At 45.3% G+C, this 18,440-nt stretch overlaps 1 protein-coding gene across 1 annotated transcript in view; it reads left to right on the top strand.

Moving 5' to 3' along the window:
• Positions 1-235: 235 nt before the first annotated feature.
• EDEM1 (ER degradation enhancing alpha-mannosidase like protein 1) overlaps positions 236-18,440 on the top strand; it is a 224,568-nt gene continuing 206,363 nt past the window's right edge. The window contains exon 1 of the mRNA XM_069643495.1: positions 236-788. Within this exon, the coding sequence (XP_069499596.1) occupies positions 442-788 (347 nt within the window). The 5' untranslated portion in view covers positions 236-441. The remainder of the gene's footprint in view (positions 789-18,440) is intronic.

Here is an 18,440-nt window from a genome sequence, read left to right as displayed (position 1 = left end):
CCCCACAAGGCTACTCTTGGTGTATCCTTGCACCTTCCTCTATTGGACAGCATTGTGTCCTACCTTTATGTCCATGCCACGAGACCGCGCCCACTGCGGAAGTGCTGTGATTGTTAAAGAAGCAGCACAGCTGTTGACGTCTACTCGCCGGGTTTCACTGTCCTGAGTTTTCTTCGGCTCTCTATTGGACAGCATTGTGTCCTACCTTTATGTCCATGCCAGGAGACCGCGCCCACTGCGGAAGTGCTGTGATTGTTAAAGAGGCAGCACAGCTGTTGACGTCTACTGGCCGTGTTTCACTGCCCCGAGTTCTCTTCAGGCTACGGATCGTGTCCCTCTCTCCACGGATCTGTCTCCGGTTGATGCACACGCCGTCCCCAGCCTGCAGCGTTCCCTCCAGGCGGGCGGCGCTATGCGTGTTCTGGGTTTTGAGTTTGCACGATGCCATGGCGCTCAGTAGTGCTGGCGCTGCTGCTCCTGAGGCTCGGGCTGCACTGGTTGCTGGGCCTCGGGCAGTGGTGGGGAGCATGGGCCGGGCTGCCGTCCATCCCACCGGTCCCCCGGCTCCCCGCTTGCAGTTCCCCTTCGTACGGCCGCTATCTGCTACCCCCCGGTGATGAGTACGGGCAACGCTACAGCTCATTCCCCCCCGGGCTGCGTCACCGGATGCGTGAGCAGGCTCGGGGGATGTTCAGCTTCGGCTATGACAACTATATGCAACACGGCTTCCCTCAGGACGAGCTGAACCCGGTGCTGTGTGGGGGGCGAGGACCGGACACTGAGAACCCGTGAGTACTTCCACCGTGGCCGGGTTTGGAATTGGGACGGAGGAGTTAAGAAAGACACGGGTTTAAGAGAACACTTTCAGTGAATGTGCCTTCACTAACAAAGAATTAATATCGTCTTTGCTGAGCATATTGTAAAAGGGAGCCCCCGGGACAGCCAGGACGTTCGGTACAACTGTGGTTGGACCCACTGATCTCTGATACAGGGCGTCGCTCTTCCTTTAGTCCCACTCGCATGCAGGATCATCCTACACGTATAAAGAACCTGTCAGTACTATGGAGGAGTGGGTTAGACCCACTGCCAAGTCAGATTAATGTAAATCGGTCTTCCATAGCGCTCTTATACCAACAATGTTGACCTCATGGCGCATGGTTCTCTAAAATAAGCGACGTTTGTGGGAAGGCAGATGCAGAAATATTTGGTGTTGATAAATACAGGTCGGAAGTGCCAGTTACCTGTGTGTCAATATGAACATCTCTAAGTTGTTTGTGGTTGGTTTCCTTGGATTGTGAAGTTCAACTATTAACATAGCATGTTTCTTGATAGAAGATGGCTTGGCTCTGAATCTAAGTACACTAGACCTAGGAGGTAGTTTGTGGGAGGTGTAAGGATGTAAGACTATAGTAGTGAGGAGTTGGTGGGGGATGGAGAGTGGGGGAGAGGGTGTTGTCATTTACTTTGTCTGGTTGGTAGATGTCACTGACGTCTGAAGTAGTGGATTAGTGCCACTGAGGTGGGGGTTCCATCAGTCAGCTTGGTTTCCTGCAGATGGTAGTGCCAAAAAATGCTTGTTGTAAATTAGCACAAAAGCTTCTGGTGCACAGTTTTTAGTCAGTTGCTGTTATTTTTCATTTCTTTCAGAGTGGTTGGTTAAAGGGCAAAGTCCTGAGATGTTAACTGAAAGTCAGGTGGTTCTCCAGGTGGAGAGGTTTGGGTAGGGTGTTCAAGTTTTGCGGCTAGAACTGAAAGGGGATCCTCCCTGCCTTTTCTTGTTGAAGTTTGTGACTAGAACTAATGCAGCTTTGCAGGACAAGTGTTTTCTGAAAGGAGTGTAGTGTTGAAACTTACTTCTGGAGGAGGAAGGGCCCACTCTGTGGTATAATCCATAGGCTATGAACAGTTCTCAGATTTAGCGGTGGAAGTATTTTACTCCGTATTTTTAAACTTTGAGCGTATATGTAATTTCAAGGGAGTGACAACACGTTTTCTCCTTCACAAGATAGTAAAGCAAATGCGACATCCATACTATACATGCACAAACTTAAAACTGTATGGAAATCATTAACATGTGGTCTACACCATGACAGAAAATCAGGTTTCTCTCACAATTCACAGATACATTGGTGTAGAGTAGCAAAAGCACCCTCTTACAAATGAAACATACGCACTCACACAGAGCTTTCCCTGCATGCAAAGAACAGGGACAACAGCAGCATAAGCTGTTTATGGCTTCACTCACACAGATCAGGTCAACTTGGGTAGGAGCCGTTCAGGCTTCACTCACACAAACAGCAAAGGCAAATCGGGACAGCAGCAATGCAACCTTTCATCATGTAGAACAGGTGGCGTGAATCCGTACAAGGGTAGAAGATGTCCACAAAGAGAACAGAAAAGAAAGCGATGGGACTCTGCAGTAGAAGCTCCCCTCTCATTGAACAGATGCCCCATATTATTCAGGAGTGCAGACTCCCTACTAAAGAGAGGGTATGCCATGGGCCTCTGTAGATCATTATTTCCAACATGTAACAGTAAGTGGTGGGTTGAAAGTCAGAGCAGTAGACATTCTACTCGCATAACAAAGGAACTGCATTTGATAGAGCAGTACAAGCGCCAACCGCACTGAACGGGTAAATGAGGGGCCTCAGAAATACAAGCTACACTCACATTGTGAACCTTGAACAGAATAGCCCTCAGCAGTCCAAATTCCCATCCGAAAGAACTTGTGCATTCGGGATTAAGCGATCCAAGCTCCTCTCACCTATAATGGGCATATCTTACAAGCAGTGGGAGCTCCTCCCACATAGGACGGGAACAGTTAATTGTCACAAATAGAACTAATATAGCATTTATAGCGACTAGTTCCAATAAGGCTAACTCTGATTCCAGAATCAGAAACGCTTAACATAGTAGGAAGTTGGTAAACCATAATTGGATGGAATTCAGATTTAGGACAAATGATTTGTGTACCAGTTCCAAACCACTATTAAGCTGGTTTATTTTCCAAAGCCTTTTGCGGAAGGGGATGTTAATATTACAGGAGGATGGGTCACTCATTAAACCTTTTATTTTTTCTTTACAAAGATCCACGTTTCATCTCTTCTGTATATATTTAAATTTGTAAGACTTAGACAAACCTGGCCAATCCTACAGTAAAGCAAATGTAGATGGGTGGTGGTGGGGAGGGGAAATCTGCCCCTCACGCGACTCAACATGAAGGCGAAGAAACTGCAGATGTGCCTCACATTTAGGCCCATCACCGCAATAGCCTATGTATTGTAGGTGTTGGAAGCGTTATTTTCTCAGACAGCCCTCCAGACCATATAAAATCGATGACATGGAAATTACCTTGATCGAGCAAGTCGACTGACTGTAAATCCAGAAATCGATGATGTAATCGCTACATAGCCGCATTATACATGAAGTACATATTCCTCCATTCATAAAGATTACATGAACATGCACTAGTTTATTGCACATGCTTATGGCCCACGTAGGTAGAGGACGGACACATGTGTGCATTTCTTTATTTACATATCATTCACCAAAGCTGAAACCTCAAGATGCAAACAGTTCATATATTTAGCTTGCACATGCTTGACTGCCACTAATGTAGAGAAGCTATAAGTCTCTGAAATGAGTGACCGAGCAGAGACAGGCTTCAGCTACATGGTAAAGCGGACATGATCTCCGCAGCCAGAGGAGAGTAGAAACAAGGCACCCAGCCAAGGACAAGTGGAGACAAACATTCCAGTTACCAAGGCTATGAGCAGCTTGCAGAAAATTGGGCTAACATACTCATAATTACTAGCAGGACACACAAGACCCAGCCGAACAGGACAATGCCCATTCAACCAAGGTAAACGAAGAGGACTGTTATCTTCGAACCAGAGGGAAAAGCTACAATTGTTGAACACAAGCTGCTAACTGAATGTCTTCTACCAGGCTTAGGTGATCAGAGATGGCAACATTAAGGAACACTTTGCACCTCCATGTTCATTGCCTTGAAAAGGTACACTCAAGAAGCACACATTCTGCCCAATCAAGGTTCACCTTTCATGTGGGGATATAATTTGTTGTAAGGGCCAATGGTCTCTCTCCAACCCTGCAACATGTAAATCGATATTAGTGGAGGTGGTCCTAGTAGGAGCCATTAGACATGGCTATCCAATTGTTTAATTAACCTGTATATTCTCTACATGTATCTTTCCCAAACTGACCAATGTAAATGTGTGATAGGTTTCTGGGATGGAACCTGGATTTGTGACGTCATACTGGGTGACACATGTTTAGAAGACCAGAGCTCCGGATGATACTTATTTTTCTGTTGGGAACCTTATCATTTTTTTTGCTAATAAGTGATTAACATTGCCCAATGGCTGAGTTTTCCGTTCTTGTGGTGGGGAGTCTTTGACGGGCCCAAGTGTTCTCTGCTGATAATTGGGGTGACTGCTAAAGAGCTCGGCCACACGTATGCAAAGTGGTAGCAGAAAATGGGTTGCTAGGATTTTTTTGCAAAGAAATCCTAGCATCCACCTGCATGCCAAAGGGGCTGTTTGGCGACCTTCGGTAACTGATATCTAAAATCACACATGTATGATTAAGAGGTTGACGGGAGCAGTCTTTGGGGTAAAATCCTGCCCGCCCCCTATGGGAAGCTTATCAGTCTGGATGGCAGAGGGGGAGCTGGTGTCTGAGAGACCTCAGCTGATCACTGTGTAAGTATAGACTCGGCTATATGGCAATGGAAGGTCCGCTTGGTGTTTTTGTTGAATGTAACGATACCTGTTTGTTAGGTGGTCCGTTTGGGCAATCAGCTTAGACAGCTGAGCTTGCTGATAAAAACATTGAAAACAAATGTGATGGTTTGCCTGTGAGGTAGGCAATTTAGCTTGGTTCATGGATGATTTATTGGTTTACTGGGGTTTGTTGGTTAGCGGAAGAAGCTACCTTACATCGCGCAAGGTGGGTTCCTGATTTACCTCGCGGAGGTTCATTTCTGTAAGGCAACGTTATAGAAATGGGATTATCCTGTTAGGAGACAATAAGGCGGCCATATACATATTGTGTTTTTGTCATTGTTTGGGGCAAGTCATAAGCAGACATGTATTGAAAATTCTTCCTCTGCGGTATTGGTGACATCACTGGCAAGGTTTTTTGAATTGTACTTTGTGTACAGAACGTGGTAGAACTTGGTGGATAATTTACTGATTGCGATTGAAAATCAGTTTTGTGCCATTTGAGCAGGTTGTGTGTGGTTTTTTTTTTTTTTTGTTTTTTGTTTTTGTTCTCCCTCCGGGATGGGAAAGCCACAACCACAAGGGGGAGGGGGGGACAGGGCATGGAGCATGCCTTCTGTTTTTGGTAGTGAGTCGGAGAGGCTAAATAAAAGATGTTGGATGTTTGAAATCCCGATTTGAGGACAAGTAAGTAGTGATCTAGTGTTACATAAGGTGATGAATGAGGGGTACACCTCTTCAGCATTTGTGCAAGTCCCTCTCGTGGTATTGAGACAAAATAGGCAATTATAGCGTGGAATGGACTTGCCACACAGTGGGCAAGTTGGCAAAGCCATGGCCCAAAGACATGAGGTTTTTCCAAATGTGTGCAGCAACAAATTACTATTTGCAGGCAGCTTATAAGTGGAATAAACTGAGCAAACAATTGGTTTTATTAGATTTCTTGAAAATGTGTCAGGTCGAGGAAGGGCACTCGGTTCAGCGATATTGGATGCTAAACCAACGAGACACTGGGGACGAACATCCCTCTACTTCCCCTCTTCCCCTAACAGCAGATGTAGTCAGCAACAGAAAGCAATTGATTTTACCTCATGAAGGATTTGAAAGCAGCAGCGGGATACACCAATCCCACTTTTGCACCTCCACAGTATAGTGGCAAAAAGCGCACCTGATGGCACAAAGCAAGCCAGTAAAACAGTGTGAGACAGTAGCGGCGAATGTAAGCAAAGCTAAACGAGAATCACTTGGAGGGGTGGGGGGTGGGGGTTGGGGCAAGGCTTAAAGAAGGCTAAGAATTGGTAGTACTGAACGAATGGATAGGCTGATGGATATTGCTCAAAATGGATGGGGGAAACCGTGAGACGGGCACGTGAGGAAGGCATTGCAAAGTAGCAAAAACACAGAGGAAGAAGATAAAGAATGGGCTGATATAATGGAGGAAGTGCATAGAAGGGAAAGGGAAGAGAAGGAGGAAAGTGAAAGATTGCAAAAAGAAAGGGAGTGAACAGAAGCACGACAGAGGAAAGGGAAGAAGAAAACAGCTAGTAGACATGGAAAGGAGAAAACAGAATAAGAGCAGGAAAGGCAATTGCAAATAAAAGAGAAAAGATTAGAAGTCGAGCGGCTTGGTCAAGAACGCCAACGCAGGGAAAGTGGAGTGCAGAAGTGAACGAGACAGATGCAAGCAGAGAAAGACGCTCTTCGAAAGCAGTAGTGATTAAGGTGGACTTGCCAGGCTCAGATGAGTATGGGGGGAAGTTATACAAAGGATAGGGGAACTCTATAGGAACAGCACGGCTGCCCCACAGGCAGCCAGGAGTGCTGAACCCTTGGTGAGGAGGGAGCGTGCAGTTATACTGAACAAAGGGAAAACGGCGGGAAGACCCGCAGATTGTTGGGTGTGCAGAGAAATTGGTTACATGTCGCGAGTATGCAGATATAGGGGCGGGATGCCTCAGAATGAGGGAATGCAGCAACAGCCCACATACCAGACGGACTATTATGCTGCAGATCACAAACAAGCGCAGATGTACGCAGCACAACAGACGCATACTCAAGACACGCAAACGCAGCAATATCAGCCCATGATGCATGCATTACAGATGCAGGCACTCATTCAGCAATCGCAACCTGCACAGCAGGGACCTGTTCAACAGAACATCATAACCATGACCCGTTTCAGAGAAGGGCTCCGCCAGAGGAGAAGGACTTCTGGGTGAGGACGCGGTGTTCAATATCTCCTACGGATGTTTCTTGGCAATGGGAAAGCACAGACAGGCCAATACTCCCAATAGCATTATTGCAGATTGCGCTCATACAACTGCATTATCCTACTTCTATGGGTTATGTAGGGAACTCGTAGTGGCAACATTAAAGATGGTTACAAGTGATCACAGTTCAAGGGTGTTTATTGAACTTTATAATGGGTGAGATAAACACCCCACCTAAATCTTAGATGGGAGCAAGCTACGACCATCAAATAATAAGGCAGCCTTGGCAGCGTCTTGTCAAATAGAAAGGGCCCATTCTAAAAAACTATTGCCAAGCCTTACTGCTAAAATACAAAAAGTGTGTGGGATAATGTTTACCAGAAAAGAAGTGCTCACAAAATGAAGTCAGGATGGTATGGCTGGGTCTCCCTTCCCCACGATTTAAGCAATGGCAAGGCGGGACCTCTGAGCACCGCCCACTCCTGGGGCTTGTCCGCACGAGGTTCACAGTTCCAGTTCAATTATTTCAAAACCTTCTGAGGCTAAGTCTCTTGCCTTAGAAGGCCTGCTGATACATGATATTATAGTTTATTTATATAGCGCCTATACACAATGTGTTTCAAAGCGCTTCAAGGAGGGAGGGGACATAGGAAAATACAGTTACATTCAGTAAACAGTCCTTGAAACAATACAGAATGTGAAAAATAACTATCGTAATAGGCCTGTCGACATTTCCGATGGTGCAAGTGCATAGAAAAAACAAGGCGAGAGGTAAATGGATAGGAAGGAGAACAAAGCAAGCAGTAACATTACTATGTCTGACGACAATTTACGCAGTGCAGGTGGTAACAAGAGGCGGGGTGGGAGGGGGGCAAGGGGACGGAGGGGAAGGAGAACAAGGCACGCTACTGAGCAAAAATGTCGGTGACAAATTTGAAGAGCAGGGGAGGGCGGAGGGAGAGAAAAAGGGGGGAGGAGGGGAGACTGACGAGCTGCTATCAAGAGTCACGGAACAGATGATAGGAGTAAGTGCTAGGAGGGGGAAGTCTGAGAGGAGGGAGAATATAGAAGGCGGGAGTAGGAAGGTAGTGGAAGAGGATGGAAGTGAGGAGGGTGGAAGGGAAGGAGGCAGGAGAGGGGGTGAAAAACAGAGCAACATGACAACAAAATAAACAAATGGTTCTCTCTGTGATCTTGCACTTTGGCCTCTTCGACCCCAGGATCTCCATACGCCGGATTCTGATCCTCTTTGCAGTTTGGGCCTCCCTCAGTCGGGTTCAATGTGGCCTTTCTTTAACACAGTTCATGTATTGCTCATTTTCATCGAAAAGCAGGGTTCCCTTCTCCCTAGCTTTCCTCTCGCAATGGGTCAGACTTTCGATTTGTACATGGGATTTGACATGATCCTTGTAGGACCACCCTGACGCCTCCTGTCCCTCCCCACTAACCCCCCCCTCCTTCAGGTCCCCCTTCCTAAGGCCTTCTGGTTGTTGAAGTTTCAAAACGGGTCCAGGTTGAAGTCTTTTAAATGGTCATCCGTGGCGCTGGGCTCTCTGCATCTGAACCTCAACTGTGCTTTCTTTAAAGTGCAAACGCATAGAACAGACTTGTGTATTTCACACTCCTTGCCTTCCTTGGCTCAACAGTTCGGTTTTCTGTTGGCTTCCTCCGACTCACCGGCTGTAATGAACCCGTTGGCTTTTCTGGAGCCAATGATAGTACCATGGTAGCCAACTTGCCACTCTGCCTGCGTTATCAATGCGTGAGGCCCCTGTGTGCTGTTATCTGCTGCTCTGCACGCCAGCTGTAATTCTTGGTGTTACATTTTCCCATTCGGAGGCTTCGCAGGTCTGAGTTGCAAGGGTAATACCTCCCACCCCCTTCGTCATCCTTCCAGGTCTCACCGCCTTTCTCTTCCGTTTTGGACTGCTGGTTTGGTGTAGCTGGCTGCACATGCGCTTGACCTTGCTCAGAGTGTGCTTTTGTGCTCTGCCTTGTATCCATGTGGGGAAAGTAAAGGGTTGTCGGGTGTGCGTGGTTAGGGACATGGCAGGTAACGGTTCAGGTGCTAGTCTGTTACCGTGTAAGAAAGTGTTTGTGTCGGAAAGGGGGGTGAGGGGAGGTTAGAGCTTCTAAATATCCTACAGGGTAGGATGAGAAAAGGTGTTCCAGGGAAGGGGATACCTCGTCTCAGTCTTTGGTGTCCCACTTGCACTTCCCGAAGACCCATCGCTCAGGTGATCCTCTGCCACTGGTCCACTCCCAGGAACTGTATGCCACATGGACAACGGATTTCTGTGAGACCAGCGTGCGAGACACTTTGAGGTTTCTCATAGTGAAGAAGTACTTGCTGCTCACACTGTGGAAGACTGGTTCTATCCTAATATGGCAGAGCATATAGACGAATTAATGGGGAAAACTGTCGCCTCTAGATAGTTCCCTGCAGGACATACTTTAGGTTTAGTGACAGGAGCCATACCCCATCCGATCTGGCCTTCCAACATAGACTATGTAGATATGACCCAGGTGGGCCAGGGCTACCGCTACCTGATAGTGGTTGTGTGCCCGTTCTCGCAATGGATCTAAGCTGGTGTCTGATCACACCCAATGCCCTCAGGACATTAAAATTCCCTGTTAAAGAGGTATTCCTACGATGGGGGCTCTGTGAGGTCCTGCGGTCAGACAATGTGCCTCATTTCGTGAATGAGACTTTTGAGTGAGCACATCGCAGCCCTACTGGGGATACAGCACACATTCTCCTGTGCCTATCACCTGCAAATGGGGTGTGTGAGCACCTCAACGGCCTGCTCAAAAAATAAATCGCAAAAATAAAAGCCTCTTTAAAGGGTTGGCTTCACTGTTTGCGCGATGAATGCAAACAGTACTAAGGGCAATCAGCCCGGATCCAACCACTACTTGACGCTGCATGGGGTGGCAACAGGACGGTGCGTGTTACCCCTGGCTGGTAGGAAGGAAGGCCCTGGTTTAAACCAAGTTTTGGGGGATGGGGGAGAACCGGAAATCCTCCAGGCTTGCATGCTAGGCCGGTACAAGAGAAATGCTAAAGATAAACCGTTGAACAAAATGTTTTGTTGTACATTTTGGCTAAACGTAGCATAGCTATGAAGTGGAAAGATGCTAAAGAGCTGAGCTCAACTGGCTGGTGGCGGGAGCTGGGAAGGTGAGTCCCTGCGGAAACTGGAGCACGGGAAAGGGCATTGAATGAGCAAAAACTGAGATGGGACTGGATATTCAACGATGGAGAGAGTTGACTGTAGCCCTGTTTGCAGGTAATGAGGAAAGGGAGACCGCACAAGGAGGATCATGTGCAGATGATTAAGAATGTCTAGCATGACATGTGTACCACAGTCTGGGTTGGGGGGGGGGGATTGTGGTAGTTATTTAAATTGTATAACAGAAAAATGCAAATATGATGTATAACATGGAGTGTGGTGTTTTTGTTTGTTGTGAAATAAAAACGTATTAAAAAAAATAAGAAAAAGGTTTGTGGGTGGGGGGTGTCCTGCGCAGTAGAACAAGCAACAGAGCTTACATTGTAATTACATGGCAAAAAAGTCTGGAACTACATTGCAGATGTTAAGCCCTGCCGAGGTGAGACATCTTCCCATCTAAAAGAAGACTATTTGATGCAAGAAGATAAAGACAAAGAGCAACAACCACAGACAACCCGGTCCAGAGCCAGAGAGTTAGGGAAGGACAATACTCCTAGGATAGGCACACTAACTCTTCCTTACAATAGGCATTTATCGAGAAATCAAGAACTGTTCAAGCCACATGGTCTTCATTAACCTCGACCCAATGCAGGAATGCTTTATCCGCGTTGTGATATGGACAGAAACTGAACAAACGATTCCTCCATGACTTTTTTTTTCATACCTTTTTTGTGCTTTATGTAGCCCAGACATACCCACAATTGACCCATGGAAGTCCGTCTATCATTACTCTGCTCAGTGATTCGAGAATCCTCATAGTGTGGAAGCAGTTTTTCTTCGCAGCACTCATCCAATATCATAGGCGTAGAGCTTAATCTAACATACACTAACATCATGATAATGCATTTCTCAGGTTTTTCGAGTTGCACAAACCCTTGGATCAACATAAAGAAGCATGCAAGAATAACATGGGGAAATTTTTTTTGTAATATCGTGGTGATGTTTTGTGTCTTCTCCAGTCTCTACTTCTTTACAGTGCTTGTTCTACAAAGATTGTTCTTCCAAGCACAAGCTTTGACCCTCACTAATGTGAACCCAATCCATGTTATGGAAGCCATATCTAGGCAGGCAATAGCCACTACTAAAGAAGTAAAGAGAGTGAGGCACATTGCAGAAGTATATTTTAACGAGGTAAATTCCTATACATGTGGTATAGCCACATGGCCAACGTGGGGAAACCAATGACAAAAAAGAGCCGGTATGTCTGTTCTCTCATCCCTTATGCCATGAATGCATCCAGGGTCAGCGTAAACGCGAAGTATAGACAGTGACACAGAAGGAGTTAGTGTTCCAAGACCCATAGAAATGGGAGGAATGCCAGGATGCTGGGAAAGACCGCAGATGCAGGTCTATGGATAAGTATACACAGCAGACGGATGGAAAGAAGTAGTATATGGTAGCAAAGCACATGGTCACCTATCGGTTCCAGTGGAAGTAGTTCAGCAAGAAAATTACAAGTGCCTCTAGGAATCGAAAGCAAGTGCCAACTGTGCGCATGGGTAGAAAATGAGGCTGGCCCCATGCCCATCATAGTAGAGTTCGGAGAAAATAAGGATGTAAGCAGATTTTGAAGATATCAGGCATGAAGGTCAGAACAGCAGAACCCATGGGCCACTATTGGGTCTGCAGGTCGAAGGCATAACTGTAACTGCCACCCAACTGGGGAGGAATATGTTCACTTGTACATCTGAACACCCTGGCATTGGTAGTGCCTAAGAAAGACATGCAAATAGACGAGTTCCCTAAAATCGATAAAAGCACAAGAAATCAGAGATGTGTAGGGTTGATCAGAGTGAAAAGCGGGAACGATGCCTCATCAGATATGGAAAAGGCATTGGATGTGGTACCACAAGCACAGGCTTTTCAGCAGAACTGAGATTCTCTTTGCATCTATCGTTCCAGCAGTACAGACCAGCACAAATGCCAAATGGTTTCAGATTACGTGTTGGGCGCTGATGCAGACGATAAACTCTACCGTTGAGGGGTTCAGCGCCATCAAGGAAGAATTGGAAGCAGTAATGGCCCCCAAGAATAGATATGTTCTAGATTTCCTCACAGCAATGGAGGGAGGCGTTTGCGCCAAGATCAGGTTTTTCTTGCCGTACATTTGTTCCTGCCAATGACGAAGGCAATAGGATGCTGAAAAAGGCCATCAGCCAGCTCTCTGAACTGCACACGAAGATGGAGGCAGAAACGAAACATGTCAAAGGATGAAGGTTGGCTATCTTATATATTCTCATGGATGGTCAACTGACTAAAATTATTGGCAGCAGCGTTAGTGTTACTCACATTTTGTTATATGGATAATCCTAATGCGACAACTAAGAAGACTTTAGGACGACATGGAAATGACCTCGTCGACTTGCTTGATCGGACTGCAAAGCCAGAAATCGATGCTGTCATCACGACGTAGCCGCATTATACATGAAGTATGACCCACGTAGGTAGAGGACGGACACAACTACATATTTCTTCATATCCATATCCTTTACCAAAGCTGAAACCGCAAGATGCAGAGTTCATATTTTTAGCTTGCACGTGGTTGAGTGCCACTAATCTAGAGAAGCAATAAGTCTCTGACATGAGTGACAGAGCAGCGACAGGCTTCGGGTACATGGAAAAGTTGACATGCTTTCTGCTGCCAGAGGTGAGCAGAAACCAAGCACCCAGCCAAGGACAAGTGGAGATTGGGGGGGATGTGGGGGGAAAATTCCAGTTATCCAGACCATGAGTCACCTGCGGAAAACCAGGCTAAATTCCTCATAATCACAAGTAGGACAGCTCTGTTTTGCAGTCTCGACACACCTGACCCCGCTGAACAGGACAATGCCCATTCAACCAAGGTAGTCGAACCAGAGGGGAAAAGCTTAGGCGATCAGAGATGGCAATATTAGAGGACGCTTTGCACCTCCATGTTCACTGCCTTGAAAAAGAACACAGCCTGGTAACTGCCCAGGGGTCCCAGGGATGGGAGGACACGTTTTGCCAAATCCAGGTTCATCTTTCACATGAGGATTTCATTTGTTGCAAGGGTCAATGGTCTCTCTGCGACCCTGCAACATTGTAGATTGATACTAGTAGAGGTGGGGCTAGGAGAAGCCACTAGACATGCTTGTCTAATTGTAGAACTAACCCGTATATATCTTCTAGATGTATCCTACCCAAACTGACCAATGTATATGTGTGATGGTTTTCTGGGATGGAATCTGGATTTGTGACGTCATACCGGGATTTCCAGTAATTTTGTTTGCTAATTAAAGACAGTAACTTTGCCCCATGGTTAAGTCTTCCGTTCACCTGGCGGGGAGTCTTTGATGGGCCCAAGTGTTCTCTGCTGATAATTGGGTGACTGCTAGAGAGCCCCGTCCATGCCTATACACAAGCATGACTTTGACTTATATTCTGTGTTTTGAGGGTTAATGATAGAAGTGACTGATGTACTAGTTCTACTTAATGGTATACCAGTGTCGTGATAAGAGGGCGCTGAGAGGCAAGTACTCAATACTAAAATCTATATCTAATCACATGGTTATATGTTGGCTGTCCCCGAGTTACCCTTAGATCCTTCAATTGTCCCTAGACTATCGTCTAGGTAATCATAATCGCAGTGCTTGAAGTTAAAGGAACCTTGCATGAAGCGCTAAGTTATTTATCTGGATTACCCCTAAAGGGGTATGTTCTTTACAAATGTAACCATTTGATGTTTGTTTTGTAACGCCGCTTTTGATTTCAGGTTTTAAATATTTAAGTGTAGCTTTGAATATTTGAAAGACGCTGTGACCAATATGATTGCTGTAATTGTTGGTATGCAAGTGCAATGTCGCAGGCAAAGAGATTTAGACTGTGCAAGACCTTTTAGCAGGAGGCCTTGTGCTGGCAGTTCTAGGTGGGCGCAGCAGAAAATGCATGGATCCATTATTTTTTTTCTTACCTTTGGCACATATTAGAAACACCATATAGCCACACAGGGCAACAGCGGTACACCCTCCTCTGTTCCCCGCTGTAGATCTGTTCTGTTGTTACCACTGAAAAGTGCTGTTATGCGTCTGTAATGTTGTACACCTCTGCAATGCACTCCAGTCTGCGCTCGATACCATAATAAACAAAAACCATGTATTTGCTTTGCGGTTGCAGAAGTTAAAGACTGGGTGAAGTATTTTTCATTTGGTGGCAGCATACACTGATGTTTCAAGTGATGTGCTAGTAGGTAGTTTACATGGGTAGGTGTGTGAAATTGAGTCAGTGTTGCAGTAAAGGCGAAGTCTGGGAGCTAATGTAGCGGGAGTTCCGCTATGTTGGATTTTGGGGCATGTTGCAAGATGCGTTTGTGAAGGTATGAGAAACTGGCCTTGCATGAAGCTGCTGCTTTGTCCAGTTGATCCAGAGATTAGTCCTCCGTTCCCCCAGGGCCATTGGCAGCCGAACGGTGCTAATAACAATTAATTCAATGCACCTGCAGATCTCGGAGGAGCTGGGAAAGGAATGTTGTGTCCAGGGAGGAAGGGTGGTGATGCACCTATTGAAGTCTGAATTCATGTGAACAGGGCATGGGGTTCTGTGATGCCAAGAGGCCTGGTGAAGATTTAAAGTACTACTGCCCTTACCCGAAGAGCAGTCATCCTATTTGAACTGCAGGCTTATTGATCTAGGGATCAATAAGCGAAATTGATGGTGCCCCGACCAAGTCGTTCATGGGCATCTGGGTTGCCAGAGAGATCAGGGAGGTAGATGTGCTAGCCTTGTACCATGATTTGGGAGGAACAGATGAGGGCAATAAATGTATCTATGAGGGCATGGAGCTGTTTGTGCATGCCACAATGTTTGGTATGAGTTCCATTGTATTATCAAAGCAGAGTTGACCTCGCTATTCACACTTGATCAGGTTCCGATGGAGTGCACATCACGTGATGGTCAGGAATATTCTCTCATTAGAGAGATGTATTATGGTAACGATGTACCTGGCGGTCAATCAACACCTAGGGATGATGTAGCATGTCACGTGTTTAGGGGAATGTGTTTTTATATAATATGTGACCAATATAAAGAACTATAGAGGATGATTAGAATTGTGTATAGGTGTTGGGCAGTGGGGGTTCATGTTATAATCTCCATTATGCTTAGTTTACGTTTTTCCGCCATAAAACATTTAACTGCTTTGGGTGGGGTGAGCTCCATTTTAATTTGTTTCTACAGTACCGTCTGATACTTTTTGCATGTAATAAATATTCGTTTTTTTCTTGCTAACGATGCATGCATGGTTTGAAATCGAGAGGGGCTGGGATCTATTTAGCTCCTACTTTATAGCTTAGAGGAGCCTGGTTAGCTTGACACCAGGAGCTACTTTTGGCTCCCCAGGCCAACCAATGTCGGATAAACGCACTTATGCGAATAGAACTCTGTTTTTGTGTCAATATAAACATTGGAACTCCTCTATATACCATCTTAAAGCATAATGAGTTGGGAGGGGGGTCATAAACAATAGACAAAACTGTAGTTTTGCATATTATATTAAAGTTAAATTTTGCGGAACTCTTATGTACTAGCTCCTGGTCACTGGTTAATGCCAGATACCCCGGAGCTGCTTTTAGCTCCTCCTTATCCAATCTTCATTTCGACCTGTGTGCATCAGTTATTTGGGATTGTTTTATCATTTTGGGTTTTGGTCATTCTGACAACCACTCACCCTTGAGCAAGGGCTTTGATGCGACTTAACTTTTACAATATTTAATTGCATGTCAAGGTTTAATGGATGTTAAAACTAAACCTTTCATACTCCACTGGGCCTCGGATAAGATTTTGAGGTGGGAGTAATTTACACACACATTGTAAGAGTAAAAATAATTTGCCTTAGCAAGTGTGTGTAGTATGTGAACCAGAACATTACTAAACTTGCAAATGAATCAGTTGTGTAGCAAAGATGTCTAGTTTCAAACAAGTAATTACATTTGTGGAAAACCTTTTCCCACATGCATGCATAAACACATCGCACATCAGTAGGATATCTCGGCATAATGAGCGCTTGCTGCTGCGATCTCTGCAGACAAGTCCCGGAACACCACTGAAGGGAGAGACACACTTATGTGGATTGCAGGGGAACGGTTTGCTTCCGGGGAGCCTGCCTGGAGACTCTGGGGAGTCCATGTGAACAATGGCCCCTGCACATAAGATGCTTTTGAAGTGTACATGGTGTTTGGCACCTCGGCCATTCCCACCCAGTCAGCCCTGCAAGGACAAGTGAGCGTGTCCTTGATTCACTGAGAAATTGACTGAGACCAAAAACGTGGGTTGCCCCTTTTTGAAATGGTACAGCTATGGTGGGGGACTAATATAATAAAAACAAATCCAAAAAGCTGTATAATGAATTGAAAGCTAAATCCTGATACTTATTCTGAACTGGTATCAAAAGATATCTGTATTAAATTACCCTTTGGAACATAACTTGATCAGGAGAGAGGACGAAGAAAAAACACCAAAACTGGAATATGGAAAATAGTACAGTATTTCATTAAATATAATGGTTAGAAAGAAAACTGGGTCAGTAGTGCTTGACAAGGTGAATTCGTCAAACTTCATGAAATATGTTTCAACAATGAATAAATAATGAGAAAACAAACATAAAGAACAACAATTGGAATGCACAATAATCAATGATGAGTATGTTACAACTGTAAGATCAGTTTACAAGTCTGGAAAATTTGAAACCACCATTCATAAAAGTACAATTTTATTTTGTTGATGGCACAAATGTACTACACATTATATTCTTCGGGTTTCAGCACAGTGTGTGAAAATCCCCTGTACTGACTGCTGTCAGGAATGTATCTCTAATGGCACCAAAGACACAGGCGTGTATTACTCGTCTAACGCGGTTTCCAAGCCTCCCAGGAAGCCACCATGTAATGCTTGGTAACGCATTGCGGCCATATCTTGTCTTCCGATATGTAGGCGAAGCATCCATAGTGTTCTCGGCAGCAGCTGTTCTCTTCAATGGTTGGCATGACCTCGCACCGATTGCAGGTACACCAGGTGGAGACGTCGTCCATGCGACTAGGCTCAGGCTCTTGATCTGGTGATTCGTCCTCCCATGTCCCATAGTTTCTGCACTTTCTCTTTCGAGAAAATTCTGCCTCGGAATACTCCGGCTCGTACTGGTAGAGCTGTATTGTTGCCATTATGCGACAAAATTAAAATAGATAGTACTAGTATCTGTTTGCACGGTCTACGAGCAACAAAGATGGCTGAACAGAGCAGAAACGAGCCACATGATACACAAAGACAGTGAACGCTTGGAAAAAGCAACGCTGATGTTGTCTGATGAGAACCGTCGGCTTATACTTATTAAGGCAAGCGCCGTCATGCCATTTCCATGGAGACACGTCATTAGCTGGAGCGCGGAGAACGTGGACAAGAGACGTGCATTGGCATTGTGAAATAGGCTGTACGGGTCTAGTGATGTCAGCTTCAGGGGCGGGAGAGATATGATTTGGTGCCACCAGGGCACTTCACCTTAGGGCAATGGGGCAACGGATAAGATTAGCACGAGATAGCTGTGCCTTGCTACCTGATTTTGCATGTGTAAAAGTGAGAAACTATGGTAGGGTACATAGGAAATGTTTGTACGATCGAGCAACATATGCTTAAAAACACATGCCCGATCGCTCGGGACAATAACATTTTTGAACGCACTATTGCATGGGTGTGTGGTTGCGGGTGTTTCTTTAAAAAAAAAAAGTTGTAGCTTTTATGTGTTATTAGCTGTTTTAGGGAGGGCTGAACCATCCTTTGAGGTGTTTAGGAAGTGATTTGTGGGCGATGCTGCTGGCGAAGTGCTGTCATGAAGTTTGAGTAGGTTTTGAGTGATGAAGTTCTGATTGAGTGGCAATGTCTGGATTGTGGGGGTAAGGGCTGTTTGGTCCCTTTATGAGATTTGTTAGCTTTTTTTTTTTGTTTTATATTATTTTCATTTAAGCACTCAAATTCTTCATTGTAACGTCTTGACTCATGGCATGGCTGACCTACGCAGGCATCGTTTAATATTGGAGACCATTCTGAACAGTTGACTTGTGAAGTTACTGAACTTTGGCGAAAAGGGATCACCTCCACCTCTGCTCCCATCTCTTGGTCATTGCGTTTTTTTTTTTTTAAACCCACTTGGTGGTTATTTCTGCTCCCTAAATCCTTCAGTAAAGACAGTTGGTAGTTTGTAATGTGTGTGGTTATTTTTTTCCCCTCAGTTTGGTAGAAATACTTTTGTT

This window comes from Ambystoma mexicanum, chromosome 2p (assembly GCF_040938575.1).
Source record: "Ambystoma mexicanum isolate Mex_15411 chromosome 2p, UKY_AmexF1_1, whole genome shotgun sequence".
NCBI classification, from domain to species: Eukaryota; Metazoa; Chordata; class Amphibia; order Caudata; family Ambystomatidae; genus Ambystoma; species Ambystoma mexicanum.
This window is presented reverse-complemented; position numbering and strand designations above follow the sequence as displayed.